At 37.0% G+C, this 26534-nt stretch overlaps 1 protein-coding gene across 1 annotated transcript in view; it reads right to left on the bottom strand.

The window, feature by feature from the left end:
* LOC124794930 overlaps window positions 1-26534 on the bottom strand; it is a 101989-nt gene that overhangs the window by 20185 nt on the left and 55270 nt on the right. The window contains exons 6-8 of the mRNA XM_047258638.1: window positions 24400-24565; window positions 23637-23937; window positions 20894-21064 (exon numbers count right to left, since the gene is read on the bottom strand). Of these exons, the coding sequence (XP_047114594.1) occupies window positions 20894-21064; window positions 23637-23937; window positions 24400-24565 (638 nt within the window). The remainder of the gene's footprint in view (window positions 1-20893; window positions 21065-23636; window positions 23938-24399; window positions 24566-26534) is intronic.

A 26534-nucleotide genomic window follows, 5' to 3' on the forward strand; every position in this document is an offset into this window, starting at 1 on the left:
CACTTAACACAAATTCTTTTATGTGGCCAGATAGCTGTAATTAACGTTGAAACAGCACAAAGAGGTGAGCTAAGACATGGGTACCAAAGCTTCATTAAACAACATGAACTTATTGGAAGTTACAAAAACGTGATCATCACGATAAATGCAGCTTCTTTGGAAAGTGGGAAACTATAAGCTCAAATATCAAAATTTGGAACAATTAAATTGTTACTATGAACATGGAATATTCAAAAATTTCTTGGTCTGAGCAAATACGAGAATTAAGATACCATGTTCTTTTATTTTTCAAACATTGTTCTTGACATATTTTATATATTTAATCCGAATGGCATCCTTCAGTTTATTGTGCAGTGAGTCTTAACATCTCCTGGTAACTTATGCCCTTGTGCCCACAATCAGAGGGTCACATTGTGAGAATACAATAAAATTTCACCCACAACTTTTCCTGCATTTGTTTGTTTTCTTTGGCATACTTCCTTCTACTGTCATCCTCCATTTCAATTGTTGTTTCATGTCTACCATTTGACAAAGAAACTGTGAGTCATCTATGAAACATTAGAGCAACAAAATGGAATTGTATGTATAAATTCCCCAAAAAAATTCAATTTTTTTAAGGTTAACATCCGTGTCATTACAAAAAAATTTTCTATGCAAAACTGCACGTAAAATACGATGGGCAAATATCTTGAGATCTTCGCACAGTTTCTCATCTCGTGTATTTTCAATTGGTAATCGCTTAGTATGGGATTACAAATTTTTCCCCACATTTTTGTCTTATGACACACAGTACAGCTGAATGACTGAAAAATCAAATTTTTTTATAACATCATTAAGTTGTACAATCTTGCCAGATTACATTGATATATACTTTACTAGAATTAGAATGAGGAATGACCACTGTATACTAAATTTTAAAGTAACAGTCATTTAAATTGTCATGCTCCCTTTATTTAAATTACTGAAAAATTATTATTTTGAAAAACAGGAATTGTTTGGCATATATTTATGTTGACAACACACTGCTCAGTTCCAACATCTGTACATGATCATCTTCACTCCTGTTTATTTTCACTTTTAAGTGTTTTGTTTACATTCCACTAGAAGTTTGTTGCCTATATGCTATAGATATTTGTGATTTTAGACGTTCATTATTATGTAATAAATAGACTACTAACAAAGCCTGCCTCAAGGAATTCGATAAAAGGAAATTCAGGTATAACTAGCTTACAGACAAAGCAGTCCACACTATTAAGAAAACCTCTGTATCAGTTCTTCAGGGGTTATTAAAATCTGAGTTAACAGTTTTGCTGTTTGTAGTGGATCCTAAACCCTTCCAATTTATTATGTCCAGTTACTTTTAGGCAACATACACCCTCACAGTGTTTACATTTCACCACATTCTTTATCAAAGAAAATGTTTTTATAATCAATTTATTATGAAATGGTGTAAAAATCCCCTCAGAATTTTACCAATATTGATGAATTAAAAGTAGAATCCTATTGCTAGGCAGATCATTTCTTTTAAGTAATTACGTATTCTGCCTACGAGACCAAGACACTGCTGTGTATGATTATATTTTTGTTGCAAAAGCCCTGTTCAGCATCACTGCCACTGTTAGGTTGCATCAGGTAGTCCATATGTCCATATGATATCACTGTCCTAGTTGCTGTTACTACCGAATAAGTTGACTCCATTGATGTTGGTGGATGACGTATTAACCTGTGGCTGGAGCAGTTACTTCTGAAGTTTCCTAATTATGAAAGTTTATTTCATAATGACATTAACTGACAGTAAGTCAGTGATATATCATCACTATCAAATAAACTTCCACAATTGGAAAACTTCAGAAATAACTGCTCCAGCTATAGTTTAACATTTACTGTAGCTCCACCAACATCAAAGAAGCAAGCTTATACAGTAGTTACAGCAACCAAGATAGCGATATCATACAGACATAAAGATCACCTGATATAACTTGATGTCTATCACGCCGAATAGGCTTATTGTCATAAAAATATAATCAAACACAGCAGCATCTTGGTCTCATGGCATAATACATAATGTCTGTATACACCATATGATGCAGTGGGCCCAGATGAATACTAATCTTATTCATTCAAGTAAAATCTTAGTAATGTTATCCAAATAAATTAATTCCATAATTATTTTTGCTGAAGTTTGTGGACACTAACATGATCAGCATAAATTCACCAATGAAGCAGTAACTTCGAAAAAGAATGAGAGGAGGAAGCTTTAAGCTTAAGAACTGCAGCAGGATGAAGACTATGCTTCAGTAATATTTCGAGGCAAATTTTAATATGACTCCAATCTTTATTCACAATTTTCCACAAGTTGTACTTTTCAGGTTTTAGGCAGACATATCTCCTTAAGTTTATAAAGTATTGCACAATTTTTTTCAGTAATTTGCAATTTTCCACAATCGTCTAGTAGACCTGAACTTTATTGCAGATTCAACTAAATTATAGAGAAATAAAATTTTTAACTAAAAAAAGTATTCTAAAAGTTAAAAATTTAGGAATTTTAATTCTGGTTAATATACATAATGTGCAGAATTAAACTGTCTACTACATCAGCCAATATGACTTACACATCTTTTGAAAATTTGATCTTTTTCACATGTGTATTATAGGATTAATGGTACCTGAATTTGAAGGAGAATTAATCAATTACTGTGTTTTTTCCCAGGATCAATAGGTCCTAAATTGTTAAAAATATTTGTGCATTGTTTACAAAGCACATTCTGGATTAACTTTTGATAAACACATAACAAACATTTACAAAAGAAGTAGTGCCTGAAAGAAATAGGAACCGATTTCCACAAAATATGAAGCCGCAAAGTATCCAAGGTCCTGAAGGGGTTTTGTCATCCTGAGCAATCCTCTTCAATAGATGCACTAGAACAGCACACACAACTCTCACTTCACTGTGCAGTTTACGGAGTTTTCCATTCCAAAAATTATAATTCATGCCCCCTCTATGTTAGGAGTAAAACTTTTAGAATATCATTTATAATTCGAGCTTTAAATGCAGTAGTTATTGTAAACCTCATCATACTACATCATAATCATAAGCTACAACAACACATTGTTAATTATTGTACTATTCACCAGAGAAAGTCCTCACTTGTATCTTCAGTACATGAAAATGGACAGAACAATGCACCTAACAGATTAATACTGCATACTGGACCAGGGATCAAACATGGACCTTTACCCTTCAGGTGGTCCACCAAATGATTTTATTGGTTGGATAAAGCAAATAGCAGGGTACAAGTCCATGCCTAGCACACCATTTAAATCTAGTACTTTATTTCGAATCAAATAACACAGTACCAAATAAAATTTCATTCCCAAATAACACCTGCCCAACTGCAGCTGTAATATGAGAACAGATTTATTAGTGCCTCATAGTGGTAAGAAAAGTACCATATTTATCTGATAAGACGAGGTTTTTCCCAAATTTGTCAACTAAAAAGACAGGGTCATCTTACATTTGCGGATTAAACTACTACTGCTCAGGTCACTGAGTTTATGTTGCTTAACCAATTATGTAAAGGTTTCATATAACAAAGTAACTCTTTGGGCCAGTTTAGTACAACAACGTGTTTAGGAGATAGCTTTAATGCAGGGTATCATTGAAACTGCATACTTTCGTCATATGCAAGTATTAATTCAAGAACCTTCAAGTATGGCATATCTTAGCTTCATGAACAATGAAATCCAGATGGCGGCTGCCTGATTTGCTTCATTTGAAAATCACAGAACAGGAGATGTGATATCATGAGTTTATCACATCACACAACATTACGCATGCAGCACGAATAAAATAGAAGTGGTTAATACATCATATTCAAGGTATTTTAAACCTGTCTCTGCAATTACTAGAAAATACATATTTTTGTCATAAAATGTTTTTGGATTTGACAAAACCAGTGGGTTGTAATGAAAGATATTTACAAAGTGGCTCGCTTTCTAGATCTAAAAACAGTTTGTTACAAAATATGTTGATTTTACTTATGGTACATAATGTCCAGTTTTTGCTCACATCAGGGAACATTGTCTGTTTGCACATTTTTGAGGAATTCCCACATTTGGCAGTGTATTTCTTGGAGTAAAACAACCCAAGGAAGCACCACGAAGCAATACAGTAAGTAGAGGCAACATGTTTTGTAATTAACTATGCGTGGATTTTTACAAAATCTAGAAAACGAGAAAAATTTTAAATCCCTTTCATTACAGATCACTGGTAATGTTTTATTTTGATAAAAAGAAACCATTTGGTGACAATACAAACTTTCTTGTAATTGTACAGACAGCTTTTGTTAAAAATATTTGGATGTTTATTCACAAACATGTCATGGTTTCCATCACTCACGTGGAGCTATTAAAACTGCCACTGCTTTAGGCCACTGTTGATTCTCAAGGTTCACTACAGTGTTAATCCAAAGTTCTGCCAATTCAGCTGCAGGGAGCCAAGAAGACACCATATTTTTGTCATTCAGTATGTTTATATCGTCAGTGCTATAAGAACTGCAAATTGTAGAAATTAATAATGGATGCGGATTACAGCCATGACTCAAAACGAGAAACGAGGATCTAAGAGTTTGCAATTCTCAACTGGTTCACACAGGCAATATGACACTGATTTTAAGTTATTAGTGATTCATGAAGTAAAAGCCACAAACAACTGTGCACCAGCAAGACTCTTTGATGTCATAGAAGAGAATGTTCGTAGGTGGCGTCAGATGAAGAGTAAAGAATGACAATATTATGAAAAGGATAGATTGAGACTCAACTCTCCTCCATATGGTGAGTATCAAACAGGCATACTGGTTATATGGGGATCAAAGCAGGGAAGATTTCCAGATTTGGAGCAGCAGATTGTTCAGTATATGCAAAATAAACAATGAAGAATTCCGTGTCACTCGAAAAATTGTCCAAATGTAGGAACTGGCTACAATAGTCCAGCTGCATGTGCCGCGGATTTCAAAGCAAGTACTGGTGGTGCATGAGAACGATGATGAGTGCAGGGCTTACACACTGTGACACATCAATATGTTAGCCCAGCAGCTTTCCACATTGTATGACGATAAACTACATGCATATCAGCATCATACAATCAATCTTAGGGAACGGCACAACTATTTGCTAGGTCATAAGAAGTGCCAACCAGATGCCTTTTTATTTGATATGCCATCAAATTTTACTGTCTATGAAAATACCAGAATAACAGTAATGCCAGATGCACTAGCACTCAAGTAACTACTGTATATTGTCATATGCAGAGACCAGAAACTGTAGCATCATTTTTGGCAAAATTTGTATCCAGAATGAGGTTTTCACTCTGCAGCGGAGTGTGCGCTGATATGAAACTTCCTGGCAGATTAAAACTGTGTGCCCGACCGAGACTCGAACTCGGGACCTTTGCCTTTCGCGGGCAAGTGCTCTACCAACTGAGCTACCGAAGCACGACTCACGCCCGGTACTCACAGCTTTACTTCTGCCAGTACCTCGTCTCCTACCTTCCAAACTTTACAGAAGCTCTCCTGCGAACCTTGCAGAACTAGCACTCCTGAAAGAAAGGATATTGCGGAGACATGGCTTAGCCACAGCCTGGGGGATGTTTCCAGAATGAGGTTTTCACTCTGCAGCGGAGTGTGCGCTGATATGAAACTTCCTGGCAGATTAAAACTGTGTGCCCGACTGAGACTCGAACTCGGGACCTTTGCCTTTCACGGGCAAGTGCTCTACCAACTGAGCTACCGAAGCACGACTCACGCCCGGTACTCACAGCTTTACTTCTGCCAGTACCTCGTCTCCTACCTACTGGCAGAAGTAAAGCTGTGAGTACCGGGCGTGAGTCGTGCTTCGGTAGCTCAGTTGGTAGAGCACTTGCCCGCGAAAGGCAAAGGTCCCGAGTTCGAGTCTCGGTCGGGCACACAGTTTTAATCTGCCAGGAAGTTTCATATCAGCGCACACTCCGCTGCAGAGTGAAAACCTCACTCTGGAAACATCCCCCAGGCTGTGGCTAAGCCATGTCTCCGCAATATCCTTTCTTTCAGGAGTGCTAGTTCTGCAAGGTTCGCAGGAGAGCTTCTGTAAAGTTTGGAAGGTAGGAGACGAGGTTCTGGCAGAAGTAAAGCTGTGAGTACCGGGCGTGAGTCGTGCTTCGGTAGCTCAGTTGGTAGAGCACTTGCCCGCGAAAGGCAAAGGTCCCGAGTTCAAGTCTCGGTCGGGCACACAGTTTTAATCTGCCAGGAAGTTTCAAAATTTGTATCTATTTGTTGCAAAATTCCCAACTATTTTTCGGTTTAGAAATGATTAGCTGCACCAATTTAAAAGGTTATCATGCTACATGAGCAAAGATAATTAAAGGCTTAGTTCTTTGAAACTAATTTAAAAAATACTGATTGGGTACTTTTGGACTGGAAATTTTGCAAAAGCAAACACCTTTTTCTTCCAAAATGCCTTTTTCCATTTTGCTAAAATGATTGTTCTATCGAAAGCAGCAGTATTTCCCTGACAACGAACTCTATGTGTGTCCAATTTAAGGTATTTCTGGACAGTATTTGTCTTTTTCCACCCAATTCAATGTTTACAAACTCTGAACACTATTAATTTCAAATTTTTGTGAGTGTTCATAGCCTTGAGACCCATGCTCGACAATGCTAACGATAGATCTGACAAATCAGTTAGCGTAGAAGTAGAACCAAACGACAATAACTATTTTAACTTTTGGTTAGAGTTCTCGTGCACTCAAAAAGTTACAGATTCTGTTATCCAGTCATTACAGCGCAAAGTGGGTGCACTACAGTCCGTAGTAGCAGGTAGTTCCGAGTGTAAATAAACTAGAATTTTCATCGCAGACTGGAGAGGAGCAATGCGGGGAAGCAACCCCACTGCCATTTCACATGGCATCAGCCTACAGCAGAACAAACACATTGTCACAGGGATCGCTGGACTCATCTGGTGTTTTGTGAGTTGTAACCAAAATCCATGATCAATCAGGATTAGTTGTTTCACATATTTCAAAATAAGAAACCAATGCATAGCAAAACACAAAGCATTTAGTGGATGGCTGCCATGAAATTGCTTGTTGAGGTTAGCAGATTATTGTTAATGATGTAGTTCAGGCCCAACCTCTAGTGGTATTTGATGCAACCACAGTTCAAGACATCCACCACCTAATTTGCCACATTATAAGTGTCCACATTACACCATCTTTTGCTCTTTAGCTAACAAATAAAAGTACAGGTTTCTTTGTTATTAAATGCTAGGTCCCACAGTGCACATTATCATTCCAATTTGGGATTCACCAGATGGTGCACAATACCAGTAACTGAAAGTTGATTACATTTTGATATTTATATGCAGGCAATAAAGTTACTCCAAACTACCTCTGATAAAATAGTTCATCTATTCACTATGAAATAGTGTATTAAGAAATTTCACATTTTGAGGCAGAATTTGCATCTATTTTGAATTTATTGCAAAATGTGAATTTTTCTGGCCCTATTTAAATGTTTAAGCACTTCAATGCAAATATCCACAGTATTAGGAACAGGATAGATTGCTACTCATCATAAAGATGACCCACTGAGTTGAAGACTATTACAACTGGAAGACTTACCAAAGTGACATACACATTCACACAAGCAAGCTCACCTCTCACACAGATGCAGTCTGAGCTACCAGTGGCAGCAGTCATTCATGCATGAGGTGTACATGCTTGTGTGAATGTCTTTGCTGAAAATGTCTTTGGCCAAATGCTATAGTGAGTAATAGTCCTTTTGTTGTGCCTGTCTGCAGCTGAAGTTTGATTTTCATTAAAAGGTATGAAATTTGAAATAATAGGCCCTCTTTCTACTAAAGATCTGGCAGCCAAATTGCTGTAATTTTGCCCAGAACCCTATGATCCTTTCCATTTCATACTTCGTAAATTCTACCAAAATTGAACATAGTTACTTGCAGTGTAGAATATTTTGTATATGCAACTCTTACTCAGCCATCATGTAACACCCCATTACAAAGGTAAACTGTGGTGTTTCTTAAATGACTCTCATAAATACTATTACCACACAGCTGTGAGGTTCCACTATCATGCCAGATTTGTGGAAGTTGTGATCTTTTTAAAATTTTTGTTGTTGTTGTTTGTACCCCTGGTGAGTGGCATGCTGTTTCTGGCATACCTTTGATAATAATGAAGTGCGGGTCAACTGTTACATGCAGCAGGTGAGCGAATTCCAGCATCTCTCAGGATGCCAGTACTGCTCTACTCACAGAAATTGTGTGCAGCAGAATTACTACAATTCATATATTGAGTGAAGTTTGTAAGTAATTTTGTAATGTATTTGCGTGAAACATGTTATTACATGCATAGCAATTGGTAGTACAATACAACAGTATACAATCTAATTTTACTTTATAATAGGAACTTAAGAACGTAGTCCAAATTATTTGCATAATAATACTTTAGATTTTAATTTCTACAGTAGGCTATAGAAGCACTCCTCAATGAGCCACAATTTTAGATGTTTTTTGAATTTCTCTCCAGTTATTACCTTCAGTTCATTTGGCAGTGCATTGAAGTATTTTGCTCCATTAATATATGGACGGTTTGCAGTTTTTTTCAGTCTTCTGTTATCATATGGTAATTTTGTACTTGTCTAGTATTGTGATCATGAATTTCTGCATTACCACAGGTATCTTTCTTATCTTCTACGGTTAATACTATTGTTTCATACACATACATTGAATAGATAGCCAGAATTTTAAATTCTATAAACAATTCCTTACATGATGTTCGAGCATCTTTTTTGCCTAATATTCTCAAAGCTCTTTTCTGGAGTTTTAATACTAGGTCTACATGAGTTTTGGAAGCCCCACCCCACAGTGCAAGACCATATGCTAGAAATTGATGTATTAAACCAAAATACATCATCCTCATTGTTTGGGTATTGACATATGGAGCTATTCTTTTTAAAACATAAAGGCTAGATGATAGCCTTGCACATACGTTGTCAATTTGTTGTGTCCATAGTAGTTTGCTATCTATGCATATACCTAGGAATTTACACTCACTGCAGACTTTCCCTGCGATATTGCTATCTTGAGAATCAATACAAGTTTGCAAATCACCAACATTGAAGGGGATTATATTTTTTTTGTAAGTTGACTTTTAGATTGTCATTTTTAAACTTTTCTTTTGCAATATCTATAATTTTTTTTACCTCTATGCTGAGATTAAGAATATCATTCTGATGTCTTCTATACTGGGAACAAATGCAAATGAGCCTCATTTGTAAAACTTCTGAATAGGAAAAATCTTACTCATGTATCCAATCCTTAAAAAAAAAAAAAAAAAAAAGGGGGGGGGGTCATTACAATGAATTAATGGAAAATTGAGCCACATTCATTAGTTGTGGAAGAGAAGAATTAGGAACCATCGAGCTTATAATAGAGGCAGGAAGAATTACATAGTGTTTTCAGGGCTGTTCCTAATGTTCTTTCTTCAGTATAAACATTTCAAGAGGACAGCATTGAAGTTTTCCTGCGAGATTCAGGAGACAATATCAGAAGATGATAGAAACACAATTAATAGTTTAGTGGTAACTTTATTGCCCTGAATATTGTAACAAAAGTGCCAGAAATTACTGCAATTGCCTTACAATCATCCAATAGTTACAGTACAAGAACATTAAGTGTCAAATTTCTAAATAAGTGAAACTCAATATGAACTTTAGAAAGAGGAAAGAACTGCATTATTTTAACAGCTGCTGAACCACACTTTACAAGTTAGGAATTTATTGTCGGTGTCTCTCAGTACTGTCTTACAAAGCATCTACAGACACTTTTTGACAAACAGAAACTGCTACATCTTCTGGTAATTGGTAGGATACCCAGTGACTGCAATGTTTCCCAATATCTAAACATCATAGAGAGCCACCAATCAAATCCCAAGAGTACAATGAATATGCTGGGATGTGCATGAAGTTTCTTCTCTAATCATTCTCCAAGCAATTATGATTTCTTCATTATTAATTGCTGCTGAGAACCGAAACCAACTCTTAAGATCTTTTATTTTAAAATTGTTTAAAAAGAGTACCCACATGAGGAGATTAATCCAAATTTAAAATGCAGTCGCTCTTGCATCTTTTCACTCACATCTGTATGGGAAGAATCAAGGACAACGATTTGTGTTGTTAACTTCCTTGCTAACAGTAACAATGCTATGCAAAGCTTAAGATGGAAGATTGCTATCACGTCAAACAATTTAACACTTTAACAACACAGTGTTCACAAAGCATTACACTATAAATAAATTTTGCTTTTTCTGTTGTCCACACAGCATTACACTATAAATAAATTTTGCTTTTCTATTGTCCACACAGTATTAGACAATAAATACAGCTTGCTTTTTCTGGTGTTCAGTTTGTAAGCTTTTGCTTTTGAAATGATTACATTTTGTGCAAGACCATAGCCACAGTTGACACAGTCATCTGCTAGTGGGACCATTAACTGAACACACAGCCTGTAAGTGTTAATCCTGAAGTTATTCACAGCTACGAAAAATATTGTATTCTGTATTAATTATACAGTGCAATAATTCCAGTATGATTTGTGGAATAACTAGTGGGCAAAAGTAAAATTTAAATATATCGAGTTTCATCTTTGTAGCTGAATGGTCATTTGGCTGACTGCCATGCACAGGACACAGATTCAATTTCCTCCTGTTTTTTCCTCTTGAAATCTTTGTTCATGTGTTTTTAATTAATTTTATGTATTCATTTTGGTTTCATTTCTTTTGTTTTATCACCCTCTTTTTCATTCACATTATTGTGCTCATTATATCTATTTCTAATTTTATTTGAATTTTGTTATACCCGTAACACTTCTTTCATTTAAATCTTCATCTGTGTTATTTTGTTAGTTGGTTGATTTGGAGGCGGGGACCAAACAGCGAGGTCATCAGTTCAGGGAAGGATGGGAAAGGAAGTTGGCTGTGCTCTTTCACAGGAACCATCTCAGCATCTACCTGAAGTGATTTAAGAACATCAAGGAAAACCTAAATCAAGACGGCCAGACAGAGGTTTGAACCATCGTCCTGCCAAATGAGTGTCCAGTGTGCCAGCCACTATGCCACCTCACTCCATTTTTTCCGTAGTGTAAGGGTTATGTTATAAATGTTTGTATGATGATTACCACGCAAAAAATGCACATCTGGTAACAAAAACTACATTTTTCACACCACTGCACAGCCAATATAAATGCATTATTTAGTCTTGTTTAACTGATAGATCAGAATTTTCAAATAATCGAGTAACAGGTAAATTAAATTAAATTCATATTCACAAAAATGCTCATTAGAAAAAGAATGATATAAAGAAAAAACTAACCAAAAGAAAAAGTTCGTACAGTGATTAAAATAATGTGACAAACGAATAGATATGAAAAAATTACATTTAAACCAATTAAGTGAATAAAAATAATGGTTAGCCATTTCAAAAAGGATTTTAAAATAGAAAAATTTACTACACCTAACAGGATTTGAACCTACAACCTCTTACATGTGAAGCTACTATCCTATCTATTACACCACACAACCAGACAACATAATTCGATTTTTTTAACATTATTCAGCATCATGCACAATTTTGAATTTTTTTCGTCAATTCTTGCAAACGAGGGGACACCAGGCTGAATGACTGCAGGGTGAGATACCTGGGATCTTAACCAAAATCACGGTATATTTGGTTTCAAAAAGTCTATCCTAATGGTAGGGCCTCTCCTTGTAAATTGCATCATCTTTGGTGCAAACAGTTGTGAGCTGCTGTGCGTGTCAGGACATGTTTCATTGCTTTAGTGAACTGTGGAAAGGATACAACGGATTTGCATCAACTCCTGTATCAAGTTAAAAGAAACTGCAGCTGAAACCCAGAACATGCTGACAAGAGGCATTTGGTGCGAGTACACCGAGTCAAGCAAGAACATTTGAGTAATTGAAGCACTTCAAGGAAGGCCAAGAATCTGTGAATGATAAACATTCTGGTCGACAGTCAACATGCACAACATGTAAATTATCATGAAAGCACAGGGCATGATTCATGAAACTGAAGGTCCACAATTCACAGTGTTTGTAACAGACTTGGGTTGTCATATGGTACATGTCAAAGAATTTTAGCCGATGAACTGAACATTAGACGAGTTGCAGCAAAGTTTGTCCCTAGCCTTCTCAACATCAACCAACAAAACCTCAGGATTCAGATGTGCACTGAGCTGCAGCAAAGAGTTCAAGACTGTCCAAAATTCTTATTCGGAGTCATAACAAGTGATAATCTTGGGCCTACCGTTATGACCCTGAAACAAAGCAGTAATCATCACAATGGGAAACACCGTATTCTCCAAGGCTGAAAGAAGCTCCACAAGTTCGCAGCAACATGAAGTCAATGTTGACCATTTTATTCAACTTTCGAGGAACAGTGCATAAGGAGTCTGTTTCATCTAGTCAAATTGTCAATGGCAGTTTTACTGTGAGGTTTTGAGACAACTGAAGGATGGCCAGAGTTGGGAAAAGGGGAGATTGGTTCGTGGCCCATGAGAACGCATTAGCGCACTCCTCACTCACTGTGGAGGCATTCCTGGCCAAAAACATGGCAACCTTCACTACTCGTCAGACCTAGCCCTTTCAGAAAATGAAAATCGTGTTGAGACAACAACAATTTGACTGGACTGAAAGATATCCAAGTGGGATCCACTTACTTCCAAGTGCTTCCAAAAATGGGAACAATACTAGGATCATTACATACATGCCCAAGGTGACTATTCTGAAAGTGATGGGACATTAAGACATAAAAATAGTTTTCCAATTCATTACAATGAAATTTTCAGATATTTTGGGTAGCATCTCGTGTAACTGATGCGTACAGCCAATTATATCTCGTACTGGTTTGTCTTAATAATCGACACCTTAACTGAATCACGCTTAATATGACACTTTTGAAATGTGCAGAACTGCTGTTGACTACTTTAAGGTGGTGTAGGTGAATGTAAGGTGAAAAATTTGCATGCTGAGGACACTGGACTACCACGCAAATCAGCATTATGGGAACTAACAATCTTTAAGGAACTGAGCAGCAATCTAATGTGCCTCTAAAGTAAAAAGCTGTATAAGACGAACAATTTTATTTTTTTTACAATTTATGTGCTTGAAACAAACTTTTCCACTATGCACATTAATAAATCAACTATTGGATATCTGACCGACACGTGCACTTTTTTTTATATTATTCTGATTATTACTTTCTTTCATCATATGGCATGGCACTGTTTCAGTAGTTGTTTGTCTGCGCTATATCCAACCTGCTGTATTTCTCTTACAGGCTGTATACGCAGACAAGGGAAAAAAATTCCCAGATTCCCGGGTTAAAATTACACTTTCCGCCAGACGAAAACATACTTTTTCCCCTGTTAACTGACAGCATATATTCTCTCTTAACTGTATAACTTATCAATCCTTTGAATGATTATGGTTTTATACATAGGCGTAGCATTTCCCAGCACTTTAGAAAACTAAACGCAAGGGGGGGGGGGATGGGGTGGGGGGAAGAAAAGATACGTTTTTGAAAGATCTTTGATGTGCAGCAACATGTACACTGCATATTTTCGTATTACGAAAGTATAAATTTGAATTCCACCAAACACCGCATGTTACATTCCGAAGCATTGAAATCGAGATTGCGATGCGCTTTTGTAAGACGGTCAAAGTTCTGTCATGTGATCTAACCAGCCGATGACAGCAGGTATTCAGAGCTTAGGACACGTGATACTGTTGAGTAGCGCGAACAAATAGTTCAAATGGCTCTAAGCACTATGGGACTTAACATCTGAGGTCATCAGTCCCCTAGACTTAGAACTACTTAAACCTAACTACACTAAAGACATCACACACATCCATGCCTAAGACAGGATTCGAACCTGCGACCATAGCTGCAGTGCTGTTCTGGACTGAAGTGCCTAGAACCCCTCAGTCACAACAGCTGGCTAGCACAAACACACAAACACAAAAAGTTAATGGTTTAAATTAATATACATAGTGTTGCTACAGGGTCTATACAAGGGCGATGTACTTGAGGGCAACGTTATAGAAATGGAAGAGGATGTACATGAAGATAAAATGGGAGATATGATACTGCATGAAGAGTTTGACAGAGCACTGAAAGACCTGAGTCGAAACAAGGGCCCGGGAGTAGATAACATTCCATTAGAACTACTGACAGCCTTGGGAGAGCCAGTCCTGACAAAACTCTACCATCTGGTGAGCAAAATGTATGAGGCAGGCGAAATACCTTCAGGCTTCAAGAAGAATATAATAATTCCAATTCCAAATAAAGCAGGCGTTGACAGATGTGAAAATTACCAAACTATCAGTTTAATAAGACACGGCTGCAAAATACTAAACCGAATTCTTTACAGACGAATGGAAAAACTGGTAGAAGCCGACCTCAGGAAGATCAGTTTGGATTCCGTAGAAATATGGGAACACGTGAGGCAATACTGACCCTACGACTTATTTTAGAAGCTAGATTAAGAAAAGGCAAATCTACATTTCTAGCATTTGTAGACTTAGAGAAAGCTTTTGACAATGTTGACTGGAATACTCTCTTCAAATTCTGAAGGTGGCAGGGGTAAAATACAGGGAGCGTAAGGCTATTTACAATTTGTACAGAAAGCAGATGGCAGTTATAAGAGTCGAGGGGAATGAAAGGGAAGCAGTGGTTGGGAAGGGAGTGAGACAGGGTTGTAGCCTATCCCCAATTTTATTCAATCTGTATATTAAGCGAGCAGTAAAGGAAACAAAAGAAAAGTTCGGAGTAGGTATTAAAATCCATGGAGAAGAAATAAAAACTTTGAGGTTCGCCGATGACATTGTAATTCTGTCAGAGACAGCAAAGGACTTGGAAGAGCAGTTGAACGGAATGGACAGTGGCTTGAAAGGAGGATATAAGATGAACATCAACAAAAGCAAAACGAGGATAATGGAATGTAGTCGAATTCAGTCGGGTGATGGTGAGGCAATTAGATTAGGAAATGAGGCACTTAAAGTAGTAAAGGAGTTTTGCTATTTGGGGAGCAAAATAACTGATGATGGCCGAAGTAGAGAGGATATAAAATGTAGACTGGCAATGGCAAGGAAAGCGTTTCTGAAGGAGAGAAATTTGTTAACATCGAGTATAGATTTAAGTGTCAGGAAGTCGTCTCTGAAAGTATTTGTATGGAGTGTAGCCATGTATGCAAGTGAAACATGGACAATAAATAGTTTGGACAAGAAGAGAATAGAAGCTTTTGAAATGTGGTGCTACAGAAGGACGCTAAAGATTAGATGGGTAGATCACATAACTAATGAGGAGGTACTGAATAGGATTGGGAAGAAGAGGAGTTTGTGGCACAACTTGACTAGAAGAAGGGATCAGTCATTAGGACATGTTCTGAGGCATCAAGGGATCACCAATTTAGTACTGGAGGGCAGCGTGGAGGGTAAAAATCGTAGAGGGAGACCAAGAGATGAATACACTAAGCAGATTCAGAAGGATGTAGGCTGCAGTACGTACTGGGATATGAAGAAGCTTGCACAGGATAGAGTAGCATGGAGAGCTGCATCAAACCAGTCTCAGGACTGAAGACAACAACAACAACAACAACAACAACAACAACAACAGTGTTGCTACACGAAACGCAAAGCTTTCACATATAATATTGGTCCATAAGATTAATACCCTGCAAGAGAAGCTAAGCTTTCACATATAATGTTGGTCTTTTATGCACGTATTACAATTTCAGATATATCATACAAATGTGCCAGTAAAATTTTTATTAACAACATAAATGTCTGATCTTCTGGGCTAGAAATTCACCTAAATGGCTCGTCATCAAAGAGTAGATTTTAAATGAGAGTCAAACGCTCTGCGATTTAAGAAATCCATATTACATTCTCGCAAATAGTTCAACTTGCGTAACAGGAAATTTACTTTGATCGTAACGCTTTTCAAATCACCATTCAGAATCTTTTCCTGCGACCTGTTAGAAATAGGTTCGTTTCTCCAGTTGCCAGAGAGCGCCAGATGACAGGCATCACCGCACTTGCATAGTTACGATATCATAGGGAACCCGTATGTTTGTATGTGTAAAAACTAAAAGATCTTATATTATGCCATAAAAGAAACGAGACATCAGAGGATACTCAGAACATCGGAATTTCGTGACCCATACTAAAATGTGCGCATTTAAAGTGCACATTCGTATGTCCAGATTCCTAGTGAAGTAGGCCACGACCTGATATTAAGCTTTTCGATGTGGTTTTCGGGATGTAAATTTTCTTGGAGTACCAGTACTGTGTTATCTCATGTTCAGTTCTTTATTATGGCATAATGACATATGTGCTAGAAGTTGAAAATGTGCACTTGAAATGCAGCGAACAGTGTGTGGAATTAAACACTTGGTTTCAAATATATTGTCTGCCTCCGCAGAAAAGATTAATAAAAGAAAACTTCTTTAGCAAACCAACAAAAATAACTTCATTGTTCTGCAAGGCAATTAATGCTTGGTTGTCAGAAAAGTGGAAATACAATAGAATCTGCAACTAATAATGTATGTTAGCCTTCCGTAATTACGTGAATGTATTTTAATTCACTTGATAGCTCCCAGCCAGAGAAATCTGTTTTGTTTTCATTTGATGTCAGAGCAGTAAACGAAGAGGAAACAGCAAAATCACTAAATGAAAACACGGGTCACATGGAGACTACCCACTTCCCCACTATAGCTCACACTGCTCTGCGCATCAGCCTCGTATCTATGATATTTCCGAACTGGGGCAATACCCTGCAACTCCCTCGAGCGTTTTGAGATACGTCGTAAAAATTTTGAAAAATCAAATCTTCAAAAACATGTTCATTTTGTAGTGCACATCTTTCTGAAGAGTCTGATACATAAAACATACGTATTTGAGGAACTTTAAGACATGTTATTCGGTGGTAAGTGTGCCAAAGTGCAGTGCCTCGCCTCCTCACACAGCATTCTTCTATCGCATGTCACTGTATTTCGCTCTGTGGAATTGAAACATATATATTTTGTAATGGGTGCCATTAAACCATATTCAGAGCAGTGGAAATTAAAATGTTCTGTGCTGCCTCTCCTGAAAAAAAAAAAAAAAAAAAAAAAAAAAAAAAAAAAAAAAAAAAAAAAAAAAAAAAAAAAAAAAAAAAAAAAAGCTCTTCAGAAAATTTGCACTCTATTCCCTGTCAGCTAACAACTTGCTGCTTTGTGTGACACAAAATTAAATACAGGATACATAAACCCAGTAAAGACATGAGACAAGCAAGACAATAGACATTTCTTCAATCCTTAGCTCCTAGAATTTTTTTCTCTCTAATCTTGCTACAGCTTTTCATGGCATGCTTTCCTTTCTGCAAAAGAATCTATTACCTCATCGAAGTTTGTCAAACGTTTTGCTACATGAAAAATCGAAATGTTGTTGTCTAATACTAAAAAGCTATTAATACAAATAGGACCCAAGACTGGTGTGGTTTCCCAGTTTGATTAATCTACTTTGTCACTGTCTGCTAGATAAAACAAAACAGGCCTTTCTAATACTGCAACATTTGTCACACACACCAAATAAACAAGACTGTTTTGGCACAAACGGTCTTTTTTGTAATGACAGAATATAATTCACAAAGTATCAATATCAAATGCCTATTAGGCCTACTACAAGCAAAAAGCTTTACGTTAGGAAATAGTTTCACACTTCATTAATACATTCCAGTTTCTCAAGCATGAAAGCAGGAAGTAGTAGGACGAAATTTTTATACAAAACTTGGAATCGTCATATTGTTCCGCAATTTGTCCGATGACCCCGTTTCTTCTCCTTCCGCATTCTAACAAACAGTAATGTTATCACTAATTCTGTAACTATTCCTGCCAGTATCAAAGCTTCTTCACAGGTTAACTTTGCTAACTCTGCGAGTATCAGCGGTTTAGTTATTCTGCGATTATTCTCCGGTTAGGCATTGTTACATGTTCGTACAACGTGTTTTCCGTGCTTCTTCCAGAATAGAACTTAAAGTGGCTGCTAGCCGTGGACTGTACAACTGGCCCTTACTAGTATAGAGATCTGGCCAAAAATTTGTCAAAATTTGATTTTCTTGGATACACCGAGAAGGCAATACATAATATTTCTTATGTGTTATTCATTTATTTCCACTCCTGTAGACCAAGTCTATGGATTTCAGCTAGTAATTATAACAACACTCATCATTTGCAAACCCAGTCAACCACACAATCAGACAGCGGTTGGCATTCATCCGTTCGGCCTTACTCCGCTCAGCTCAGCTCATATAGCCCTTTTTGTCTGTAGGAAAGTTTGTTTCTATATGCAATGAAGATTCCCCTGATAGACATGTACACTATGCACGCATTCACAAATCAAGTTATGATTCATTCAGAAATCAACTTCGAATGTGTTCAAAAAGGTTCAAAAACTGACAGGGATGCGTTTCAAAGTCATATGAATAATCGATGGACTGAATCAGGGACTGAATGCTAGTCGCTTTGTGACACAAGGTTTTTTTCCACTCAAGAATATGAATTTGCTTCCCCCCCCCCCCCCCCCCCCCTCCCATCTCTTAGATCTGGGCCGGCTGCGCATGCATGAATCTGGCAGCATGGGCGTACCCGGAAAAATTTTTCCCGGTAGCATCTAGCTGCTTGCTGTGACTGCATACACAGCCAACAGTCACATTTCTGTAGCCAGAAGCGGGAAAAGGTACTACTAAACTGCGCATGCGCATGATCCCGCTTGTAACTGCTAAAACGAATATAACAAACAGTTGTGACGTTACGCTCATCGGAGTCAATTTGTTGTTACATAGCATTGCATAGTCCTCCGAAGGCCTTTGACACATTTCGCTGTTGGCAAACACTTGTATGAGCACTGTTTTTTGTTGCTGTATATGGTACATTTCCTTTTAAATTTAAGTTTTATTTTCATTTTTTCTCTCTTTCATATTTTATTGCTGCAGCATTATCCTGTAGTAGCAGAATACAGCAATATCCTTTGTTAGAGTATCGGTTCTTAACAGTCAAAATTACAAAAATTTAACTGAAAACAAAAACAATTAAAAGTTCCCGGAATTCTAAAAAATTCCCGGGCTTTTTGCGGTTTATCCCAGATGAAAAAATTCCCGGGTTTTTCCTGGATCTCCCAGTTGTTCCGGGTCATGTACACCCTGTCTTAGCAATAGTTGTTCAGAAGAGGGGAGTGTGAATTATGATCAAATATTTATATAAAAGAATTTTATCTAACATAGGTCATGACTGTGTTGCATGTTCAACCTTGACAGAAGAGATGGGATTTAATACTGCGATCACTGTTTTACAAGACTGACCTGGAATACAACCAAGTTTCTCTTAAAACTTTCAGGCACACCTACTGTCAGCCTAAAGGATCTGTTACCAACAAGACCTTTGTTATAGCAATGGGAAATAAATTGTCTGGCCACTTCATGCTGCAGAGGCCACTGTTATCCAGTTTTCTTAAAATTATTGAGACCACCACAGAAAATGCAGTACAGAACATTCTCAGGCGCAATTGGTGGCCAACTAACGATCTTTCTGGTAACAAGATATAGCAAGCTGTGTTCTAACGCTGTATAAAGTATGGAAAGAAAAGTAGCTTATGCCTCAGAGGATTGTACTTTCAGTATTTGGTTAAATTATTTCTAAAGTCAGAATAATAAATTAAAATTTCTTAGAAACATAAAAACATGTAGACCTTAAGACTTTTTGCACAATTGGTGTAAAAGTGTAAAAAGTCATATATCTAAAAACAAAGATGATGTGACTTACCAAACGAAAGCGCTAGCACGTCGATAGACACACAAACAAACACAAATATACACACAAAATTCTAGCTTTCGCAACCAACGGTTGCTTCGTCAGGAAAGAGGGAAGGAGAGGGAAAGACGAAAGGATGTGGGTTTTAAGGGAGAGGGTAAGGAGTCATTCCAATCCCAGGAGCGGAAAGACTTACCTTAGGGGGAAAAAAGGACGGGTATAAGGACGGGTATAAACTCGCGCCGCAGCACACACACACACACACACACACACACACACACACACACACACACACACACACACACACACACATCCATCCACACATATACAGACACAAGCAGACATTTTAAGAGGCAAAGAGTTTGGGCAGAGGACATCTCTGCCCAAACTCTTTGCCTTTTAATATGTCTGCTTGTGTCTGTATATGTGTGGATGGATATGTGTGTGTGTGTGTGTGTGTGTGTGTGTGTGTGTGTGTGTGTGTGTGGGCGCGCGCGCGAAGCGAGCGAGCGAGCGAGTTTATACCCGTCCTTTTTTCCCCCTAAGGTAAGTCTTTCCGCTCCCGGGATTGGAATGACTCCTTACCCTCTCCTTTCCTCTTTCCTGACGAAGCAACCGTTGGTTGCGAAAGCTAGAATTGTGTGTGTATATTTGTGTTTGTGTGTCTATCGACGTGCCAGCGCTTTTGTTTGGTAAGTCACATCATCTTTGTTTTTAGATATATTTTTCCCACGTGGAATGTTTCCCTCTATTATATTCATATCAGTGTAAAAAGTCAGTTATATGTGGTGTTGCCAAGAGCCAGATCAGTAAATGTGTAACAATATATAAAATTACTTAGTATACTAAGCATCTTAAAATTAGTTTATGGTACTTAAGTGACGCTCAAATTAAGAACAATTTTGTCAGTAGCTATTAAAGTTTCTGACTGTTCAACAGCCATGAATGGAAAGGTATAATGCATATGTATATTATTACTTACCTCAGCACCACTAACAATTGCGCGACTATAAAAATCTATAGCTGTGCTGTAGTCCCCACGAGCTTCCTCAAGTGCAGCCAAGCATTCCCAGTACAATGGTTCGTCATCCAGGTTAGGAAATTTTTTTCGTATTAAATGAAGCCATTCTTCACACTGATCTCTTGGGTATGACTGAGGGTAGAAAAGGCGTCATGTACAGGTAAGCAGTAAAACATGCATGTGATTAATACTGGTAACAATGTCAAAGCTAAGTGTAGTCAAGACAGCTTAATCTCTCTCTCTCTCTCTCTCTCTCTCTCTCTCTCTCTCTCTCTGTCTGTCTGTCTGTCTGTTGTGTGTGTGTGTTTGAGGGGTTGGGGGAGGAGGGGGGGGGGAGGGGGGGGATCCTTTAGAGGTATCCCAATTTTTCTTCAAGGAACCAAGCTACAATGTCATCAGTCTATCATTCACAAAACAAGCCCTAAAAGGTTTGTGCCATCACCAGTTAGAAGTAAAGGTCAGCAGGTCCTGTAGCCAGTTTGTGGTAATTGCAGAATTCATTTATTGGGGCAAACATTGATGCTTGGGTTACAGCAGTTCCACGAGATATAAAGTGAATGTAGGTTTATATCAGATAGTAGATTACTTGCCTCAGTTCAGTCTCACTTAATTGTTGTATTGTAGTGTCACAGGTTGAATCTGAATTTTTCAGCATGCTGGAATTTATCACTGAAAAATTATGAATTTATTCACTGCATCATGAAAGAATAAAATGGAAGATATAAACAAATACTGTCAAGGTTGTTATTTTTATGAACAACAACCCTTCGCGTTCTATTCAGCAGAGAAGGTAAGTAGTAATGTCATTTTCGTTTTAACAAAATCTTATTCATTCTTGACACTAGGTACTTCATTTTGTGTTGATGTACCAACAAAATCACCTACTAAGTGATACTGTACTCTGTATTTTTGCAAATATATTAATTTTCTGATTAACCAATCAGACAGTTACTTTAGAGCATAGTGCTGTGGTCTGTTGTACTTCCTACTTTTTTAATAAGTACTGAATCTGCAGGGAGATGAGTCAGAGCAAATATAATTGAGTCATTGCTCATTGCAATAACACTGCCTGCAAACTCTGGATGATAGTTATCTTTGTCACAAAAATGTTACTGTTCAATGCATCTGGGTATCTAGGTGGAAGCACGGCATATATAAATGATGTTTATGCAAGGCTAAGCTTCAAACTTTCCCAGGTTTAAAAACTGAACACTTAGATCTGTTTCTAAGGAAGAAATCAAATGCAAATTCTGTCCCTTCGCAGAAAATATTTAACTGGCTTGGAGATTACTTCACTATTCTAGTAATAGAGGAGGAACATTACAAATTTATTACTTAATTATATTAAAAAAGCATTAACAAACACCTTTCTAAATAAAACTTATGTGTTATACGTGTGAGGACAAGGACCCATCTGTATCAGATCTTGAAACAGGTAGGCTATTAAGAAGAATGAAACAATAAGAAACCTAGTTTTGAATTATCTTTCATTTTACAACCACGAATTAAATCTCCTGTTCTAACATTGTTTTAAGACAAAAACATGTGTATTAACTTTCATACTACATCTGGTGTGAGACATAGTGAAAAATGTATTCATGTTGATCTGATGATTATTTTACCAGTAAAGATACAAAACTGAGATGGACACTAAAGCCAGCTGTATACACTGTTCTAATTTGAACAATATCCTGCTGTTTTTCGACCTGTTACTACACGATGCTTTCAGACTGACAAGTTAGTAGCAATTTTGAAGTGCATCAAAACAAAAACGAATATATACAGTGTAAAAGGAAGTTTGATTGACCAATAGCTATGAATGGAAGTTGGGTCTTTTCCTTGCTCAAGAATAATGATAGTTATACTATTCCATCACTGTGAGGGAAATTCACCTCAGAGCCAGATATGAAAATCTGAGAAGGTAATTTTTTCTGATCTGCATTCAAGTATTGGATCATTTCAGTCAGAGCCTGGGGCCTTGTTGGGAGATGACACAACAGTTCCAGCTTGGTAAATAGTTATATGATTCTCAGCAGTGTACAGCAAAAGCAGGAAAATGTCCTCTGCCTTTTACGTGTCCGGAAAAAATGAAGGTAAAACGCAGTCAAGGATGCCACTGCAAAGTGGATAGCAAAATGTTCCAAGACATATGTCTCAGTGGAAACACCAACATGCTGCCACAGGCTGGGAATAGTCAGCCATTTTAGGCCAATTAACTCACAAAGCTCTGGCCACAGCTGGCACAGGGACTTCATTTCCAAGGAGGAGATGTGTAAGTCCCAGCATTCATTCTTTTGATGTTTAACCCTTTCAGATATATGGGCTACATTTGACATTAGGATTCCCCACTATGGCTCTGATGTCTGACTATGCCAGATATTTCCATTAGTGTAAAATAAATAAGAGTTGGGGAGACTGCATCAAGTAGAAAAATTGGATTGGAAATAGTTAATTAAAAAGGGGCCCTTGCTTGTAACTCCGAAGATAATGAGATTGGCCATCAAGGTGCACTACATGAATTGTTAAAGAGCTTGACACACTGCTTGAATGCCTTCGATTGTGTGAGAAACCTCTACAGACAGCAATAATATTTCCAAAATTAATACATCATACAATGTCACCATGTCAACATTTGGAAATTTCAGTGGTAAAACTTACTGAGTTTAAGAAATATCAATTAATTCAATGCATCTGGAATACTTACTGCAAGAATGAGCTTATGTAGATCTGAGAGAATGTTTTTCAGGTCTTCCAGATTGCAGTTATCAAAAACATTTTCATTATCCTCTATTAGTTTTCTTATTTCCTGGTCAGGGTGTGCAAGAGATACTTCAGAACCTACGTCAGCAGTTCCTGCTTCTTTGTTTCCTTCCAAATCTTCAGTTGATAGTGCAACTTCTTTATCTGGTTTATCAGAGGCTGGCTTGTGAAGCCCAAAACATCGAAGGTGGCTGAATGCATTTAACGACTTCCCCCTTTTCTCCAACCAGTTGAGCAAATTCCTCCTTCAAAACAAATAAATCTGTAGCTGTATTGCATTATATTCACCATCATCACAAAAATATCTTACTGACATAAAAAACTAAAATTTAAAAACATTAATATCACATTCCAAATGCTGCACAACACTTCATAGCATTTATAATTTATTAGAAACCTCTGCTTACTTCAACATATGGGGGGAAGTGAATGCTTCCTGTCTCATGTGGATGTGCATGTGTGTATACAGTGTGGATGAAATTTAATGACATAAAAAGCATTAGAAACTTACTTGTATTAGTACTAAAAGAAGTGTGATAGCTCAAAAGCTACTGGACGAGGAACACTTTCCTCTACATATATAAAAAAACTAATTTCTACAAAGATATTAGTTTACTTTGTTGAGTGTCACCATGTTACAATTACTTGAACCTAATAATGTAATTGTTCTTAAAGTACTGAATTAAAAATAATACTATTCCATGTACCTTAAAACCTCTGGTTGTGGAGTGAACGATACAGTTTTCAGAGGTGTTTTCGTTTGAGATGTTCCAAATAAAGTCATTCGAGATTTCCTCAAAGAAGAACGGTGTGGGGTATCTGCAACCCCAGTACGAGTCTCTTGTCCGTTAGGTCCTCCTGCAGACTTGTATGCTGTAAGTAATGAAGGAACATGTGATTTTTAGCACAACCAACTAGATCATTAAACAATTAGTAGCAAATTTCATACTTCATAAATGCATAGTATTAAAAACAATATTTACAGTTCTTATCTATTCACTTGAAATTGCAGCTTTCTAATTTTTAAAAACTTACAATTTATGAATTCTTCTGATATGCCACAAAATTCTACAGATATTTAAACTAGCAAACATTTTAAGCACAGAAAATTAATGATGCAACTGTTACACATTACAGTATGTAAGATGTATTTCCAAATGCTACAGTGGGAAAACTTGATATATATGCGGTTTGTAAAATGTGAAGTAAACTATAAGACATTAATGCTTTCTGCCAATGTCGCACAATAAGAAATCTTGAGAAGGAAGTTAAGACACAAACACTTGGCATAAAAACATTAAAATTTAGGAATAAATTCTGCATTTAAGGAAAACATTGTGTCAATGTACATCTCAAAGCACCTAGTTTCTGAGTTGTAAGCCTCAGTTACATGTGCCATTTGTATGAGAGACTCTTGCCCCTTTCAAGTTTACTAAGTACTGTATTCTGAGTACTTAGATGACTTATCACCATCAATCAGTCACAGGAGATTTACTCAAACGATGATGCTTCTATTGATTTCTGTGCATGTGCAAGTAAATTCTAAAATTTTACTCAGTAACAGAGTGTAATGGCATACAGTATCATTTAATGTGATATGTCTGTCTAAAAGTAATGGAATATAAACAAAACACAGTATGCTGAAATACGCTCAACAGAAAATTATTATGCAATGAAATTTGCAGTAAAAATGAAATTAATGTAAATCATTTGGTACCATAGTTTCAAGTTTGTATACTAGTTACACTTGTGTATGGTGTTCTTTAAGCATACTACAATTTTATATGTATACATACTGGGAATGATGATACAAATTACTTGTAAATGTGTTTCCAAGTGAATAAATCCCCTTCCATTCCATATATGTTCTATTCTGTTTTTAAGAGAAACAACTAAACACAATTGGAGTATGATGGAGACACATTTACATTGGGTAGACCTTTCCTCAGCTAAGATGACAGTCAGCACAGTAATCTAATATCCAAAGAGGAAATCACAAAATCATTCAAAAGCTACTTTAAATGTTTGTTTCTGATTTTGCTCCTGACTACAATGACATTCCAGGAACAATACCAAATGATCTATGAAGAAAGGAGACACATCTGGATGTTGTATTTAAATACAAATTGTTAAAGCTGAAGTCGAGGTAAAACTAAAGGAACTATCAAACTTGACTGTACAGGAACATAATATGCAAAGATAAAAAATAATTATCTCAGCCTCTAATGTACAAGATACTTGGTGAAACTGTTACCAACATTCAAGTTAAGAAATAAATAAGAGACTGGAGTGCTGACTATGAATTACCTTTCTGATTTAATAACAAAATTTAAAAACAAATGTCAATAATGCAGAGACTGTGGCACACACAGTTCAAAAAAGAATATGGAATTGTTGACAGGCAAAAGTTAGTAGAAATTCATGTCCATACAGAAAGAACGATGTGCAAAGCCCACATCATCTACAGTCCTATTTTTGTGAAAGATCTTGCAGAGAATTTAAGAAAACTCTGGTCCTATGTAAAGTCGCTAAGCAACTTAAAAGCTTCTACATCTACAGAGGGTGGAGATAAATATGGAAACAAAAAACACAATATTACCATATCTAATATTATGTAGAAAACTTTGGCATTCAAAACACCTTCCAGCTGTCTCAGAATGGATACAATACAGGTCCTGTATTATTTTCAAAGCAATCTTCCTGCAAAATAGTGGCAAGCTCAAATCACTCAACTCCCACCATGTTTCACTGGAGATGTTAACTCTGCTAGAAGTTGGAAACGGTCATACAAGACTCATCCAATTAAATGACAGTCTTCCATTGCACCATAGCCCAGGTTTCA

Source organism: Schistocerca piceifrons, chromosome 4, assembly GCF_021461385.2.
Source record: "Schistocerca piceifrons isolate TAMUIC-IGC-003096 chromosome 4, iqSchPice1.1, whole genome shotgun sequence".
Classification (NCBI taxonomy): Eukaryota; Metazoa; Arthropoda; class Insecta; order Orthoptera; family Acrididae; genus Schistocerca; species Schistocerca piceifrons.